This window comes from Ascaphus truei, chromosome 1, assembly GCF_040206685.1.
Source record: "Ascaphus truei isolate aAscTru1 chromosome 1, aAscTru1.hap1, whole genome shotgun sequence".
Lineage (NCBI taxonomy): Eukaryota > Metazoa > Chordata > Amphibia > Anura > Ascaphidae > Ascaphus > Ascaphus truei.
In genome coordinates, this window is record NC_134483.1 from 389,206,365 (window position 1) to 389,223,316 (window position 16,952).

The 16,952-nt window shown below is 40.4% G+C and overlaps 1 protein-coding gene across 6 annotated transcripts in view; it reads right to left on the reverse strand.

Moving 5' to 3' along the window:
- PALLD (palladin, cytoskeletal associated protein) overlaps positions 1-16,952 on the reverse strand; it is a 187,812-nt gene that overhangs the window by 31,911 nt on the left and 138,949 nt on the right. For all 6 annotated transcript variants that reach the window (XM_075611686.1, XM_075611678.1, XM_075611669.1 and 3 more), the window contains one exon: positions 11,798-12,019. In XM_075611686.1, coding sequence (XP_075467801.1) covers positions 11,798-12,019 — 222 coding nt within the window. The remainder of the gene's footprint in view (positions 1-11,797; positions 12,020-16,952) is intronic.

Sequence of the window (16,952 nt, forward strand, 5' to 3'; positions counted from 1 at the left end):
ACTCTGAAGGGTGGAGATGGGGATTGTCCATCATGTTACTCCATACCAGTTGTAGTCAGATTGATGGATTGGCTCTTCGTCTCTCGGGGCAAATGTGCAGGGGGAGTGGCTAAGGGAAAGATAATGGCTGTAAAACCCACTCAAAACCTCATTTTTACAACCCCTTTAAAAATGATTTTTTAAAGGGCATAAGTCACATCGTTTTAACCTATTAGACATATAAATGTAATGACTTCAATTTGGATCTGTATGCGACTGAACCCTATATCAATTGAAAGGTTCCCTGTTTCAGTTCAAATCATAGACCTAGAGTCCCACAACAGGCACTCCAGTGAATTGAAGGCAACTAGAGTGCATGTTTTTGGGCTATAGATCTGACTATTACCATATTAGGATATTAAACTGAGCAACGGTGGCAGCTGCTTGAGTGTTCAGCGTGCTCTCTCAATACCCTCTGTGTAAACCTTACTTCAAAGTATTACACTGACATCTCATGCCAAGTTTGTTCTTACACATCTACTTCTGCACTCTAATCTGCACACACCTGTAATCTCTCTGCTCGGCCTGGGTTCATTTCACTATCATGTCTCACTCACCAGTGAAACTGCTTTTATTGCTGCTATTCCTTTGCCTCCCCACTGATAGATATTCTTGTACACCTAATGCATTTCCATTTATTCACTTATATCTTTCACATTGCACTTCTACTTAAATCATTTACCCGAAACCGTGAAACTCAGGAAAAAAATTACACCTCAATTTAAAGAACCTGCAGAATGAATATTGCAATAAATATGAATACTTTATTGGGTCTCCCTCTCTCTCTCTCTCTAGTATCTAGCTACAGTATTTGTCTATGTTCAGTATCTATCTATAGTATTCTATGTATCTACAGTGTCCTATTATCTATGTATCTATCTAGAGCAGGGGAGCGCAAACATTTTAAGCTGCACACCCCTTCCTAGCCTCCCCCAGTCTCGCACCCCCTCTCCTACCTGCCAGACGTGTCATATGACGCTCCGGGGTCACGTGACCCGTGGCGTCATTTGACACAGGTTACGTCACATGACCCACGGCGTCATTTGACCCCGCGTTGCCATGGAGATGCGTCTGAATCCCGGCAAAGTGTTACGGTTGCAGAGGCCTCACGCGATCCCCGCGATCAAGAGTATCTATCTACAGTATCTATCTAGATTGTAAGCTCTTCAGGGCAGGGACTCCTTTTCCTAAATGTTACTTTTATGCCTGAAGCGCTTGTTCCCATTATGTGTTATGTGTATTATTTGTTATTTATATTATTATGTCATGTGTATTACTGCTGTGAAGTGCTATGTACATTAATGGCGCTATATAAATAAAGATATACATACATACATACATCTAGAGTATCTATCTATCTACATTATCTATCTATCTATCCATCCATCCATATTATCTATCAACATTATCAATCTACCTATCTACCTATCTACATTATCTATCTACCTATCTACATTATCTATCTACCTATCTACATTATCTACCTATCAACATTATCTACCTACCTACCTACCTATCTATCATGGACCTAACTAGTGTAGAAATAAGAGAATCAAATGACACTATCCATGCATATTGTTTTACATCACATTATTTCTTACATTTGTTTGAATGACAGCAAATCACGATAACCCAAATGAGTTGATGTCATACTTTTGGCCATGTATTACGCTTCCTTTATAAAATCTGTGAATGATGTAATAAAACCATAAAAAGGTATGATTAATCCCCACAACCCTAATGCTTAACCGTACCTTCTAGACCAGGGTGGTAGGAATAGATTGCTTTTTGCCTCTGCATTAGCAGAGACCGCTGTAGCTGAAGCATTCCAGATTTGGCGCCACTAGAGAGCTAGGGCTTGGCAGCACCCGCTTCCAGGCAAAATAATACTGGGTGGTTTGATGTGTCATTTGAAACGCAAATCCCAGGCATATTAAGGTAAGGTTTTCCTTATTGGTTTTCATGCTTGGATTTGTTTTTGCTAACCCCTTCACTGCTGTATGGACTGGCTCCTCACAGGAGCAGGGCTTTCTAATATACTAGTGAATTTTAATGTAGCCTAGTAATATTAGGGTTATCGTATTCTATATCACCATTGTGCTGGACTGCAGAATATGCTCCTTAAAAGTAAGTGATGAAACTAATAATGAGAATAACTCTGTTATTTACTTAACGATACGCGAACTGAAGTTAACGTATTGTTAAGAGCTAACATGGATCTACCAAAAGCAGCGTTTAGGTCTGTCTTGTTGCTAAGGTGGCCTGGCGTTAACTTGAACGGCCAGTAGTGTTAATGATGTGCAAAAGTGGTGTGGACCCCCTCAACGCATAACCACAACAGGTCGTTAACATTAACTTAACACTCATTTATCTAGGTCATAGCTAAACCCGGCGTGAGGCGCTTCCAGAACCAAACGCCGGGTCGCTGCACTTTATTTTTCCTTGTCCAGGGTGCTGACGTAGCCCAATGCCTTAGCAATATGGAAAGCTAAAGTGAATACCCTGGACTTGGCCAAATAATTTGCCCAAGACCGGTGTTTTAATCCCTTAGAAGCCACAGTGACCATGAAGGCATGCATCATGCATGGTTAATGTCTTTTTATTGAAGGCAGATGCCAGGTATACAGTCTATTGTATTGCAATATTTACCTGGCATCTTCATTAGAATATGGCTAACGCAGTACTGGCAGCTAGCGTCGGAGTGCCCTATTAGCTACCAGCGCGTTAACGATATTCAAATGAGGGCCCTAACGGACGCTATTTTTACATAAATTAGCTTTGCGGATCGCCGTTATCCCAGGGAAACTAACGTCCATGATCAATTTTGATAAGACTGTTATGAGCCCTGACTTAACAGACCTCTGTGGACCTGGCCCCTAAGTGTACTAATGTTTTTGATGACCACAACCAAAGAAGATGTCTCATCAACCTGGGAAAAATCATTAATTACTTTTCTTTTCCCCTGAATCGGTCACACAATGTCAGTTGAAAGCAGCCTTGTATTTTCAGGAGGCCACGTATCAACATGACTGTAGTACAAGAAACAGTACCATGTTCATGTACAAAATATATTGTATTTCATTAATACAATGCTATTTTTCCACCAGAGACTTTATGAAGCTGGAAAACGTAAATACACCACATTCAGATTGCTTACAGTAGAAATGCACATTACCATGTCACGGACTTGTCATTAAAATGTATACTAAATATTACAAAACCCTCCAATGTGATTATAGGTGCTCATAATAATTTATCACATTGTGTGCTTTATATATCATTTACCTTAAAACTCAACAAGTTTATCCAGTTCAGATCTTTTCTTTTTTTCCTTTTGTGTCACAGCATTCATTCACCAGGACTCACAAAGTGCTGATAAGGGGTATCAGCACTCCATCCTACGTTAAGTGTCATTGACTTGAATGGCAGCTAATGATCGAGCTCTGATACCCCAATCAGAAATGTATAGTCTTTCCTACTTAGAGACAGGATTGCAATCTGGACTGGCCCAGTCTGTCCCATTGAGCAGGAGACATGTATATATTGGAAATGCCGAGTAATGCTAGCGGAGATTCCTGATCATGAACAACAACAAAGCCGAAAGTATGACTTCTTTCCTGGATTGCCGAGGTGATAAACCTGAATTATATGGAACACAACGCTTCACATTTGCATTGCTGCTTGGGAATGAAACGTTAATGATATAAAGCCAATGGCATGCTGATGATTTCGTTTTTCTACGTTGTCTTCTGACTTCCTTACAAATAAATCACGAAGTCCCTCTGTTTAAAGTTTTAAACAAAACAACATGACATTTTATAAACCTCCAGGAATGCTAAAAGTTTACATCTGGAATTCCTAGCATATTGTCAAATAAATAGGTTGCTATGATACTGTTGCTATATACGAGTCTAGTTATGTTCCACTCTGCCAATGCTAGTCATTCCCTCACAGAATAAGAAAGGAAATACTCCTTTGTGCCATTTATTGATCTCAGATTTCTAAAGCGCACTGTAGAGTCAAAGGAAGAAAGATCCCATTCAGAGCAGGAGAAAAAAATGTGAACAATAAATAAAGGTGTATTTTCCTTGCCCGCCACCTACTGAAAGGCACTTCTAAAGAGCAACATAAAACATTTATTAAGGAGAGCGGCCAAAATATTTTCCAAAGACAATAACAGTTGCAAATTAGAACAGGAATCCTACCAAAATATAATTAAGCTGGAAGGAATTTTTATTGACAAGCAAGGTACACGTACAAGCCATTTATTACATTCTTTGAAGCTGTGCTTAGTTATACTCGTTTTATAGTTTTGTCTGCGAGCCAGTGAACACATTTCATCGTGTTAACTGTTCAGCTCACGGATGAACCAGTTAGACAATGTGCTGATGCTTTGCTGATGCATTGCCTGTTGCACATGGTTGTGATGCCTTAGGCCTCGGCCAGGGTGGCGCTGAGTGGGCGGCTGCGCTCACGCTGGCCGCTATGAAACACATTGAGGCAATGTTTGCGGCCAGCGTGAGCGAGCGCCTGTGCCTGCTCGGCGCTTAGCTGCTTGCAGAGCAAGAAAATTTGAATTTGTCGTCCGCAAACGTGTCACGTGAGCGGTTCGCCCAATGAAGGCGAACCAGCTCCGTGACATCATGGCCGCGCCCCCCTGAATTCCCCCCCGCGCACCTAGCCGGCCACAAATCTCCCGTCCGAGCAGGGAGCGTGACATCACCGCGCATGAGCGCCAGCGCGCTCGCTCCCTGCCTGGCTGCAGCCTCAAGCAGTAAAAATTTGAAAAATCCTATATGGGGTTTAAATAAATAAATAAATCAGTTCTGTAGTACTGTATTAGATAATACTGTCTAAATTTTTTTAAACTTCAAATGTCATTTTTACTGATGTTTTGAAACCATTTAGAAAGTCATATACACTTCCTCTTTTGAATCAGGCTCTATCACACACCTTTTTGAGCTCGGCCTTTTAGCAACAAAGTATCACAAACAGATCTGTTGCTGTATTCCAAACAGCAGACTGTATATAGCTCTGAAAGCTGTAACAATGTGTTAAACTTAGTAGTATAATGTTATATACCAGCTGCAGCATTTCACAGACTGCAGCACAAAGTTAAAAGTCGGCCATTTCGTCAGGCGCACAATCAAGATTTTTACAGATGTATAACAGGAGCACCAAACGATTGCCAGCGTAGGTAAGAATGTAGGATTATACATTATCACATGATTTACATATTAAAATAATAAGAAAACAAGGGGGGGTGTAGTTTTACTGCCTTAAGGAGCTGCAACATTTGGCTTCGTGTATCCGTTTTTCTTGGGTGCAGAACTAATACAATTCTAGTGAAAAGAACAGAACCAGTTGTATCAAAGAAAAAAAATCGTTCTTCCTAATGGACTTTTTTCTTTCATATATTGGATGTTTTTTACATCACATTTTGCACAATGTTTGCATCTGGGAGATTTTACTATACGGTATAGTTTGATATGCTGCATATTTTCCATACACTAGCTCACAAGCTAGAACAGAGGCAAAGGCAATGCATTATTTTGATAAGCGATCCCTACGATGTATTATTCTATCAGGTAATGGCTTGCTCTCCATTATTATTATTACGAAGGAGTGGTCTGCATGGCATTATTCGGATGTTTTAAGGTGAGAATCCGCATTAAGTAAAAAATTCAATTGAATGCACACCAAAAAATCATCAAAAATAACAAAAAAGCAAAGTACCTTGATGAGAAACAATAGTCAAACGAGGATCAACAGACCCTTAAAGGAACAGTTTCTGCTACTTTTTTACAAGATGGGAACCGTAGGTCCCCCTGAGCCAAGTGACACTATTTTCAGCTCAGCGACACCCTGGCTCCCGAGATACTCACCAGTGAAGTTACCGTGTTGAATCTCCTTCAGGAGAAACATAATAGCTGCTAAACCTTGAGGCCAATAGGAAGCTGCAACATCATCAGTTGTGGCTTCCTATTGGATGGCTACTTCAATAACCTTTAACAACCAGGAAGTAATATCAGTAACTTCACTAGTAATTATCTGAGGAACCGGTGGGTGCCCGGAGCTGATAATAATGCGGTTCAGCTCTGGAGGTCTCTTCCCAGTTCTAATCCTGTAAGACAGAGGTTAGTTAGGGTGGATTACACCTTTAACGATTAGTGTGCAACAGTACCAGACAACACTTAAATTAGGGCAAAAAATATCTTACAGTTCTTTTCAATGAAAGAAAAGAACAAAGGCAGTTATAATACGACAATGACGCAAATAGAGCAGTATAAGCTCATTCCACTTAGCGCCAATGTACTTTCAAGAGAAGAAGGGGGACACATACAGGCCCATCTCGATGTCACAGAAGTCCGACAATGTTTTGTGTCAAGGGACTCTTCAGACTGGATTGGCATTACCATTTATAGGCATTTATAGGCTATCATAATCCCCCTGAAGTGCAGCCTGTGCTTCCGCATTAGGAGTGACGACGTGATAGCCACATGATCGACACAACTGCAGCTCCCCTAAATAAAATCTTGAAAGGTCCATGTCCATCTTGGCACCTGTAGCAGTGTCGATCATGTGACTATGACGTCACTCCCAATGCGGAAGGACGGGGTGTGCTTGGTGAATAAGGGGGAGATTAGGGTATCCTATAACTAGGTAATGCTTTTTCTTTGTTCAGCACACTGCTCTCGTCTGTGGAAGGGTCTTCTCACCCAAAATGTAATGGGGCGTCTGTGAAACCCGGGTTGACTTGTATATGTTCCCCTCTGTTGAATGTACATTGGAGCTACTCTATTTGTCCCATTGCGCTTTAAAGCATCATTCCCCCCTGTTTCTTCTTTGTATATGTAAAGCATGTGACAATGTATAATTGTATATTCTTACCTAAGCTGGCAATTGTTTGGTGCGCCTGTTATAAATCTGTCAAAATCCTGATTTTGTGCCTAACATAATGGCTTTTTCAGTCAGTGTAACTCAGCAGCTACAATGTATCCTTGCACTACTAAGGTAACATTATCTATTGTTACAGTTGACAGCTCAAACTGCTGGGAATATTGGCAATAAAATATCACAAACAGGAAAGTGTTACAAAGATGTTGCACTGCTGGGGAGGTGCGCTATAACCTGCTACAGAAATCACAGGATGCATTAAAACGCATTAAAAATGGCATTAAGAGTTCAATAATTAAAAAAAAAATGCAGTAACTATTATCTAATACTGTACTACCTAACTGATGTATTAAAATATATATATATACGGTTTAGATTTCACGTTTTGCTACTTTAATAACTGTATGTGATGGACGCAACTTTTTTTCCTTTCTTGATTAAAAATAATTGTCAAAGAGTTTTTTTTTGCCATAAATTGAGTGTTCCCCTGTATTGCCTTGTACAAGGCGAGAACCCACTCAAAATCGACTGTAAACTAACCATATCAGATGAAGGAGTGGCAAATTCCATGTACTCTGACTGGGAACAATTAACCTTTTAGTGATAGCCAATATATCAGGGAAACCCCATGGTTGCTATTCCCTTTACCAGAATCCTTTGCTTGTATCATCCTTGTTATTTATTGGCTCTCCCTGTTTAGTGACAAACGAGGATATGATTAGACTGAAATTGCAGTGTCTGTTTCTATTCTGCAATGTTGCCTTCATTCTTCAGCACACTGTTTTGATGTAATAAGTGCAGCAATCAATTGTCATGCTGAAAAAGACTTCAGTACATTATATGGACATAAAAAGGGCTACAACATATTGTACTGCTGATGGGGTTGGCTGAAACAGTAGGCCTGATGAAGTACTGCAACACAAGTTTTGTTGGACGCTGCAAAGATCTGCAATGTGCTGTATTGATCCTTTAATGAGCTGAAGAACATTGGCCTGATGAAAATATCTTGCAATAAATGATGCTAACACAACAAATGGTAAACCGCTCACCCAAATATATTGTAATCAGAAACTAATATATACAGCCGGTGCACATAGGGACAAATATTCTGAACAAAAGCACAAAGAAAGGAGATCACATGATCTCCCAAAGGTCACTATTTGCTGCACTCAAATATGATGGGGTTAAATACTCCTAGACTCAATCATCTCAAGTCTCAAGTCCTTTGAGTGCAGCAAATAGATGTGATCTCCTTTCTTTGTGCTGTAGTTTAGAATAGATGATGCTACAATACTTCAATCAGAAGGGGATCTGAAGCAATGCGCATGTATTCAGAAGGCACAATAGTAACTATATAAAAAGGCCATTTTGGAACAAGGAAAGTGTGTTTTGGTGCATTGCACAATTTTTGGGAGGAGACATGCCAAAGGTGAGAAACAGTTGCTTTCACAGTATCTGGTGCAGATTGTTAGCAGCCAGAAATTGATGCCACGCTCAAAGTTTTTTTATGTAGATGGAAGGGAGATAAAAAGTGACGGACAGAGGTGCACACTTGAATAAATATTATTACAAACAGTGCATCATGTAACTCCTGAGCAAGCAATTTTGGAGGTTGCTGTAAAAACTACTAGCACTGGATCCACTCGTGAGGTAAGTATATTGTTACTTCACCATAGAGTGATGTTTCATTATACATAGGGCTTGCTATGAGAGAAATACTACCGTTGTGCTCTCTAGTTGCCAGAGGGAATAGTTCAGTATTGTAACAGTCCCCAATGGAGTATTAGTCTCTCTGCATAACCACCTATACAGCGTGATCCTTACTTAAATCATTGGAAGATTCAATAGTGTGGGTGCGCTGGTGGTCACTCCCACAACGAGTATGTAATTAGCTTGTCGTGGAGTGTAAAGATATTCACCACGCCCCCTCAGCTGTTTCTCGGAGCACTCTACTGATCGGTTACTGAGCGCTGGAATAAACTACCTATAATTAGTTAACTCCCTTACGAATTGTGCTAGTAGTATGCAATCCATTCTGGCGGAGTAGCAATGGTAGATTCGAAAAGAAAGGAGTGCTGGTAATCACTACCGTAACGAGTGTACAGGTAACTCGTAGCGTAGTGTATATGTTTTTACTCCGCCCCCCCCAGCTGTTTGCTAAACACTCTGACGTACGATAATTCGAGCATTAGAGACCACTCTCTTAGCAAGTATTTAATCGACTCACTTACGGATTGTAATAGTATTAGGAAGTGCTTTCTGGTAGAGTATAGGAAAGGATATACTGCCACTTAAAGTCAGGGTCATTAAAACGGCTGCAGCTTAAATCATTTCTGCCTGCTCGAGTCATGGCTGACTATTGGACTACCTTCAGAATGACGTAATCATGTCTCCCGACGTACGTTTCGCCTGACGCTTTATCGCTTTATCATGTAACACCTACCTAAATCCTCCTTCTGACACTGCCCACGTCGCAAGCTGACACACATGCGGAAAAAGTGGAGCGAAGAGATTGCATCAACTTTTTTCCAAAATTGCCTTCCTAGACCCTATAAAGTCACATAGTCATGTAGAATAGGTCAGAAAGGCATGTACGCTCAACTCTGAGCAAAGACTTGTAATGCAGTGTACTGATTCATGAGTGAGGCAGAACACATTGGTCTAATGGTACGGTTCTACAATACAAGGCACCACAGTGCTACAGTGCTTCCAACAGGAAGCAAAAGAAATGTATTGCACAAGTACTATATCACAAGTACATCTAAACAAAACGTTCTGCAAGGAATGTCAGTAATTAGGCAAACAGGTAAAGAAAGTGTGGAAGATGATTGAAGTGATAGCAATGATAAAATATTTCATTACTTGGGATTTAAAGGCACAATATATTATACTGTAAGAGAAATGTACATGCTAGTGAATCTATTAGATTGTGTAACATTCTGGCAATAATACTGCGTTACTCATACTGATGCTCATACTGCTGCGACACACTTTATTCGAGCAAATACCCAGTATGTACCTGGCAGATACCTGGAATGCGCCGCTCCTCACCTCTGACAAGCCCTGTTGCATTTGCCTTCCCAGCCTGGGTTCATGCCTGGCTGATGGGCGGCTGATCTGTTAAATGATAATGATTAGGATTTAATAGGCTGCAATGCTTCGCGTGTCTACCAGATGGCATAAATTCATGAATTGTAATGCAGTATATATATATATACTGTGCAGTATTGCAGCCAGAGGGAATAAAATGCTTCAATCCCTGCCTGGAAAATAACTCAATGCACTCGGGCAGAAAACAGTCACAAACCTCAATACACCCGGGTATACCCGAATTCGTGGGACTAGCCGAGCTCGAATAAAGTGTGTCGCCAGTGTAGCTGTCAATAGATATTACAAAAACCTTCACTGCCAGAGGGGTCTTTGAGTCACAGCTTTACAGGCTCTGCCAGGAACAAAAAGGGTAAGGATACTGTCTTCATTCAGTAAGCAGAAATTAGAGAACCCCTAAAGGAACACGCATCGGATATAACTTATTACATGACTTCACCTGTTTTCTCATTAACTTTCTTTTGGGTTGGCTTATTTTTTCTAGGCAGATGTGTTTGGAAGTAGAAATTGTGTTTTTTTTATCTTATCAATTACCTAACTAAATGTTGCTGACATATAGCCGATTGTGATGCCAAAAGACACGTAGGCTACAACTTTCTTAATGTATTTCCAATGCAGCTATTGAGTTGAAGAGTACTGAAGGACTGGTATTGTTTAATGTAAAGAAGTAACTTATTGGTAAAGTTTGAGATGGGTATTTGTATATAAATACGAATAAGAATTTCTAGTCCCACTCAGTCTTTTTATAGAAATCACTGTAAAAATGTATTCTAGTCTATCAAATATCCATGCTGTGTGCAGCAGTATATTACATGTTCGGCGTTCATGCATAATAGTTTTCAAATCTATCCAGATGTGTGGTGACACAAAGCCAGTAACAATTCTCTTCTTCCCCTCATCATACATAGAGGTAACTGCATAACAGTCGATTATTGATGAGGATCGACTTATTCACACACCTCATATTTACCCACATGTTAACAAAATTGCTCATATCTAAATATGGCTAAATGGGTGCATTCATCTCCCTGTCTTATGTGTAGCCTTGGTCCTCAAAATAAATTACAGAAGAAAGTAATATATAGTAATTTAGTAAGGTATGTTGTCTGTCAGGCACCTGACGAAGGGTGGTGACTCCCCCCGAAACTTGTGTATTCTGCTGACCAGAATTTGAAAATAAATGTAACTCTGAGTTTTATCCTCTATCAAAGTGTTGTCTCCCTAGTGCAGCTGCCAAACTACTTCCTTTTGCTGAATGTACTGAGAGAGGACTTCAGGACACTAGCCTGCTAGCAAGGGGGAGTGAACAAGGCAATTGTATCTTTAAGCTATGATGGAACCTTGAACACAGACATCCTGTAAGTGAGCAAGGAGATAATCAAAAATGATGTCATTTTATGAAGCTGGACAGTTAATTTTAACCATCATTATGTTATTTTTAGATTTGGGTCTTCCAGTACTTTACTGTCTACAGTCAAAGTGATATTTCACATGCCTGTCTTATCTCGGAATGTCTCATTTCTATTTATTTTAGCATAAATGGTTTGGTGTTCCCCATCTGCCTTTGGAATTCCCAGAACTTCATACGATTATATTTGGTATTCCCCTTCTCTGTTCTGCCTTTGGAATCGAATACCTTTCTAATTTATCATATGTAGCTAAACTCCTGGTGCTATCATTCTCTATTTTACCTTTGTTTTTTAGCAATGTATGCTAAATTACTTAAATGTCCGAACAGCATTCTCGATCTTACCTTTGGCTTTGGGTTCCCAAGTACTTTGCATGTGAACATGGTCGGCATTCCCTCAAAGATCTTGTAATGTTTCAGTTTTGTATCAAACTGAGGGGGTGTGCTGTTATCTGCTAGGTCATCTTCATGGTCCACTTCCTCATCTGATTCCTCAACAGGGGACCGTTCCAGACGGTACTCAATCTCACTAATGAGTCTCTGCTCAAAGCTGGAGACCTTGTACTCCTGTTAAATAATAAAAACAACATCCTTAATCAATTGCATCCATCATGTATTTATATTTATATATACACACACACACACACACACACACACACACACATATATATAAATATACACACACACACACACACACACACACACACACACACACACACACACACACACACACACACACACACACACACACACACACACACACACACACACACACACACACACTATTGATGGCTTTTGTCAAACTAATTTGCACTTAACTAACCTGGTACACATTCACACATTTCTAGTCTCAGGCATTCCATTTTGGGTCTTCCTTGGGTTCCCGTGGCTATGGGAAAGAGGGTTTTAACCCAGCACATAAACATTTGTTCCATCTGACAACCAAGTTCATTGTCTTTCTGTATCTTCATTCTGATATGTACTGTATGATTGTCTTTAAATGTCCCCATACCCGCCCCTCCCCGTCTTCCTTTTTTGTATCCCCTCCCCAAAAATCTTATTAATAAAAAATTAAAGTAAAAAAAAAAAAAGAAGATATATAAAAGGGCTAACGCAATATTATTACGAATACTATGAAAGTGAGTATATATCAGGTGTGCTCAACTCCTGTCATCAAGAGCCACCACAAGGCCAGGTATTAGGGATATCCCTGCTTCAGCATTTTTATTGAGTCACTGTGCTGAAGCGGGAATATCCTTAAAACCTGACTTGTTGGTGGCCCTTGAGGACTGGAGTTGGCTACCCCTAGTATATATCATGGCCACTGTGGGGTTGTAGAACAATGCTTTGCAGGCTGCTAAAGCACTGAAAAGACTAGTGAAAGATTTATACACCATATGGGAAAAGTAGTTTAGCTGTAAAGACACAATCCCTGAACCCACTGAATCACTCAGACCCATTATCAGCTCATTGTGACCGTGTCAAAGTCATTTAAGTTTCCGTGCCTTGGGTCGAAAGAGAATTGGGGAGTACATGTACTCATTATGCCTGTGAATGTTACATACAATGCTGCATATACAATATGTACTCAGGGGAAAATCATTTAGTACTGTAGTAGAGGATTTTGCAATTCATCACGTGCACTTCTAGAAGGTGCAAAATGCACATTTGATATAAAATACATACATGAAACACTAGAGATTTGTATATATGTAATACTGTATTTGTTTTAAAGCGGCAATCCAATTGGGCATTTGTTTTATTTTTTTTTAACATAGGATTGAAGCAGGGGGTCTCTGGAGGTGAACCCCATTCATTTTGTGCTGCGGGGACCACCTTCTTCCGGAGATACTTACCTCCGTAGGGAGTGCCGGGTAGCCACTCCGCTCGGCTAGCAGGGTTCATGTAATGGCAGAGTTTCAAAACTCCCGCACCCTGCGGGCCAATAGGAAGCCGTGACATCATCAGGTTCAGCTTCCTATTGGCTCGAGTCACGTGGGAGCTTTAAAGTTTGCCGAGATCCCCCTTTGAAGGTCTGTATCTCAGGAAGCAGGGGGTCCCCGAAAAGGAAATGAATCGGGTTCAGCTCCAGAGTTCTCCTGCTTCAAATCTATGTAATAATAATAATAATAATAATAATAAAAGAGCATGAATTGCTCAGGTTTTGGAGCTTTTTTGGAGCTTTTTTCATGCGTTAAAAGTTGATTAGACATACTCTCTCCAGAGCATTTCTTTATACCAAGTTAAGGGGAAACAGACATCGGCTGATGGGCGCTGGGAGTGTTTATCACACAAAGTCTACAGTTATAGAGCTCCAAGATTTTTTAAATGCGTAACATTTACACGGTGTACACAAACAAACTGAAAATGTCATTCTATTTGTTGGAATCAGATTAAATGATCACAGAAACTGCCACTGTGCCAGTTCTTGAAATATTATTTAAAACAGACTTCTAAAGCATCTAAGTGAACATTTCTAGTATGTGGGTAAGGGATCACCGTTTCTGGTACTTGCCACAGAGCAGAGACCAGGATTTGGTTTGGGGTACGCTAGGTAAATATGCAAGAAGAATGTTTTCACCTCTATTTGGTAAGTACCCCCCTGCTAAGGGGTGTTTACACTTACAATTTAAAACGTATTTACACTAAATCTAAACCATTAAAAAAAAAAAAACGCACACAATATGAGGTTAATATTAAAAAAAAAAAAAAAAAAAAATTATATATATATTTAATTTAAAAAAAGGCAAATAAAAAAAAGAAATGCTGGTGCATATAACATAACCAGTCGTTCTTTGAACCTAAAGATAATCTTACATTATGACAGATAATGATGAATTATAGTGTTCACATACAATGTGGTATTAATAACAATATATTCCATTTTAAATGCATTTTGATAACATATCTGAAAAGCGACACGTGTAATGAATAGCGAAGCTGGCGTCGTTATGAGACGTTGGAGATTATGCATTAAACTGCGATAGTGCCAAGTGGAGCACTATCGCATAAATAATCCCATTTAAGTCAATTGTAGTTTCTGTGCAATACTGCCCCGATTGGCACTATTGCAGGCTGATGAATAACGGCCATTGTCTTGCTTCTTGCACATGGTACAATCCAATACAATGAACTTGTGCTGCTCATTACTCTCTTACATTTTACTAAATAGGTTGTCAACTAAAAAAATGCAATAACAGATGCAGTCCCAATTAGGATCACCGTTAAATAATGGCATTAATACGGGCATACGCCGGTTTAAGGACACTCACTTTAATTACACTCGATAGAAAGGACATATCGCCCAGTAGGCAAACGGCAGCTCGCGCATGCGCCTGTCAGCACATCCTGAACAGCAATACCGGCTCCCTACCTGTACCGAAGCTGTGCACAAGCGGGGAGACTATAGAGCCTGTTACAAATGCGTTATTTACATCAGTCATGCACGTATATGACGTGTGCAGTACAGTACATGCATCGATAAGTGGGGAAAAGGTAGTGCTTCACTTTAAGTACATTTTCGCTTTACATACATGCTTAAGTCCCATTGCGTACATTAATGCGGGGTATGTCTGTAGTTCCCCTTCCCAGGTTAAAACAAGAAATCTGATGTAATTAGAAAAAAAGAAAAAAACAGTCAAGTATATTGGACTATCTGTCTTTAAGGTTTTCCTTATTTTCAGTTTTAGCAAGAACTGCGACCAGTTAGATGGACAAACAGGAGGGCTCCCCGTAAATCCAGTGTGATCCACCCCAGTGATACTGTAATCACACTCCATGGTAATCCAGTGTGATCCAGCCCAGTGATACTGTAATCACACTCCATGGAAATCCAGTGTGATCCAGCTCAGTGATACTGTAATCACACTCCATGGAAATCCAGTGTGATCCAGCCCAGTGATACTGTAATCACACTCCATGGTAATCCAGTGTGATCCAGCCCAGTGGTACTGTAATCACACTCCATGGTAATCCAGTGTGATCCAGCCCAGTGATACTGTAATCACACTCCATGGAAATCCAGTGTGATCCACCCCAGTGATACTGTAATCACACTCCATGGTAATCCAGTGTGCTCCACCCCAGTGATACTGTAATCACACTCCATGGTAATCCAGTGTGATCCAGCCCAGTGATACTGTAATCACACTCCATGGAAATCCAGTGTGATCCAGCCCAGTGATACTGTAATCACGCTCCATGGAAATCAAGTGTGATCCAGCCCAGTGATACTGTAATCACACTCTATGGAAATCCAGTGTGCTCCACCCCAGTGATACTGTAATCACACTCCATGGTAATCCAGTGTGATCCAGCCCAGTGATACTGTAATCACACTCCATGGAAATCCAGTGTGATCCAGCCCAGTGATACTGTAATCACGCTCCATGGAAATCAAGTGTGATCCAGCCCAGTGATACTGTAATCACACTCCATGGAAATCCAGTGTGATCCACCCCAGTGATACTGTAATCACACTCTATGGAAATCCACTGTGCTCCAGCCCAGTGATACTGTAATCACACTCCATGGTAATCCAGTGTGATCCAGCCCAGTGATACTGTAATCACACTCCATGGAAATCCAGTGTGATCCAGCCCAGTGATACTGTAATCACGCTCCATGGAAATCAAGTGTGATCCACCCCAGTGGTACTGTAATCACACTCCATGGAAATCCAGTGTGATCCAGCCCAGTAATACTGTAATCACGCTCCATGGAAATCCAGTGTGATCCACCCCAGTGATAATGTAATCACACTCCATGGAAATCCAGTGTGATCCACCGCAGTGATACTGTAATCACACTCCATGGAAATCCAGTGTGATCCACCCCAGTGATACTGTAATCACACTCTATGGAAATCCACTGTGCTCCAGCCCAGTGATACTGTAATCACACTCCATGGCTGCCCACCAGTTAGGAAAAGGACCAATGATAAGGTAGAAGAAGGCTAGCAAGACTCGCCCTAGATATCAGATGGCGATGTTAACAAATGCAATCAGGATAACCTTTTGAAATGTTAACAATTTGACTTCCCTGATTATTTTTAAGAGCACCGCACATCATAGTTTCGCTATTAAACGAGTAATCCCAAACAAAGTCATTCCTTTAAAAAAAAATCTCATCGCTTTAATGTCAATCTTTCATTTGTGCCCTGTGTAAAAGGAAGAAGTTTTTGTTTGCTTCACTGTCCTCTTGAATTCATGGTTATCAGATACTTATTTTGCTAATGTTTAAACTGCTTAGCAGTGGCGGCATCACAACTATATTGCTGAGGATTATACTATTTCTGTCAAGCCTCTGGTTTCTAATGCAGCACTAAGAGGTTAAAATACTTAAACTTTTAAAATAGTGCACAAAGAAAATTGAAATGTCAAAAAATTGACTCGTCCGATGTTATTTCACAGGTGTCAATCATATTTAGCATGTCACTGCCGCGAGTGCACTTAGTCCCACGCAGGACGACCCCATTGAAACAAATGAATGCTATAAGTAC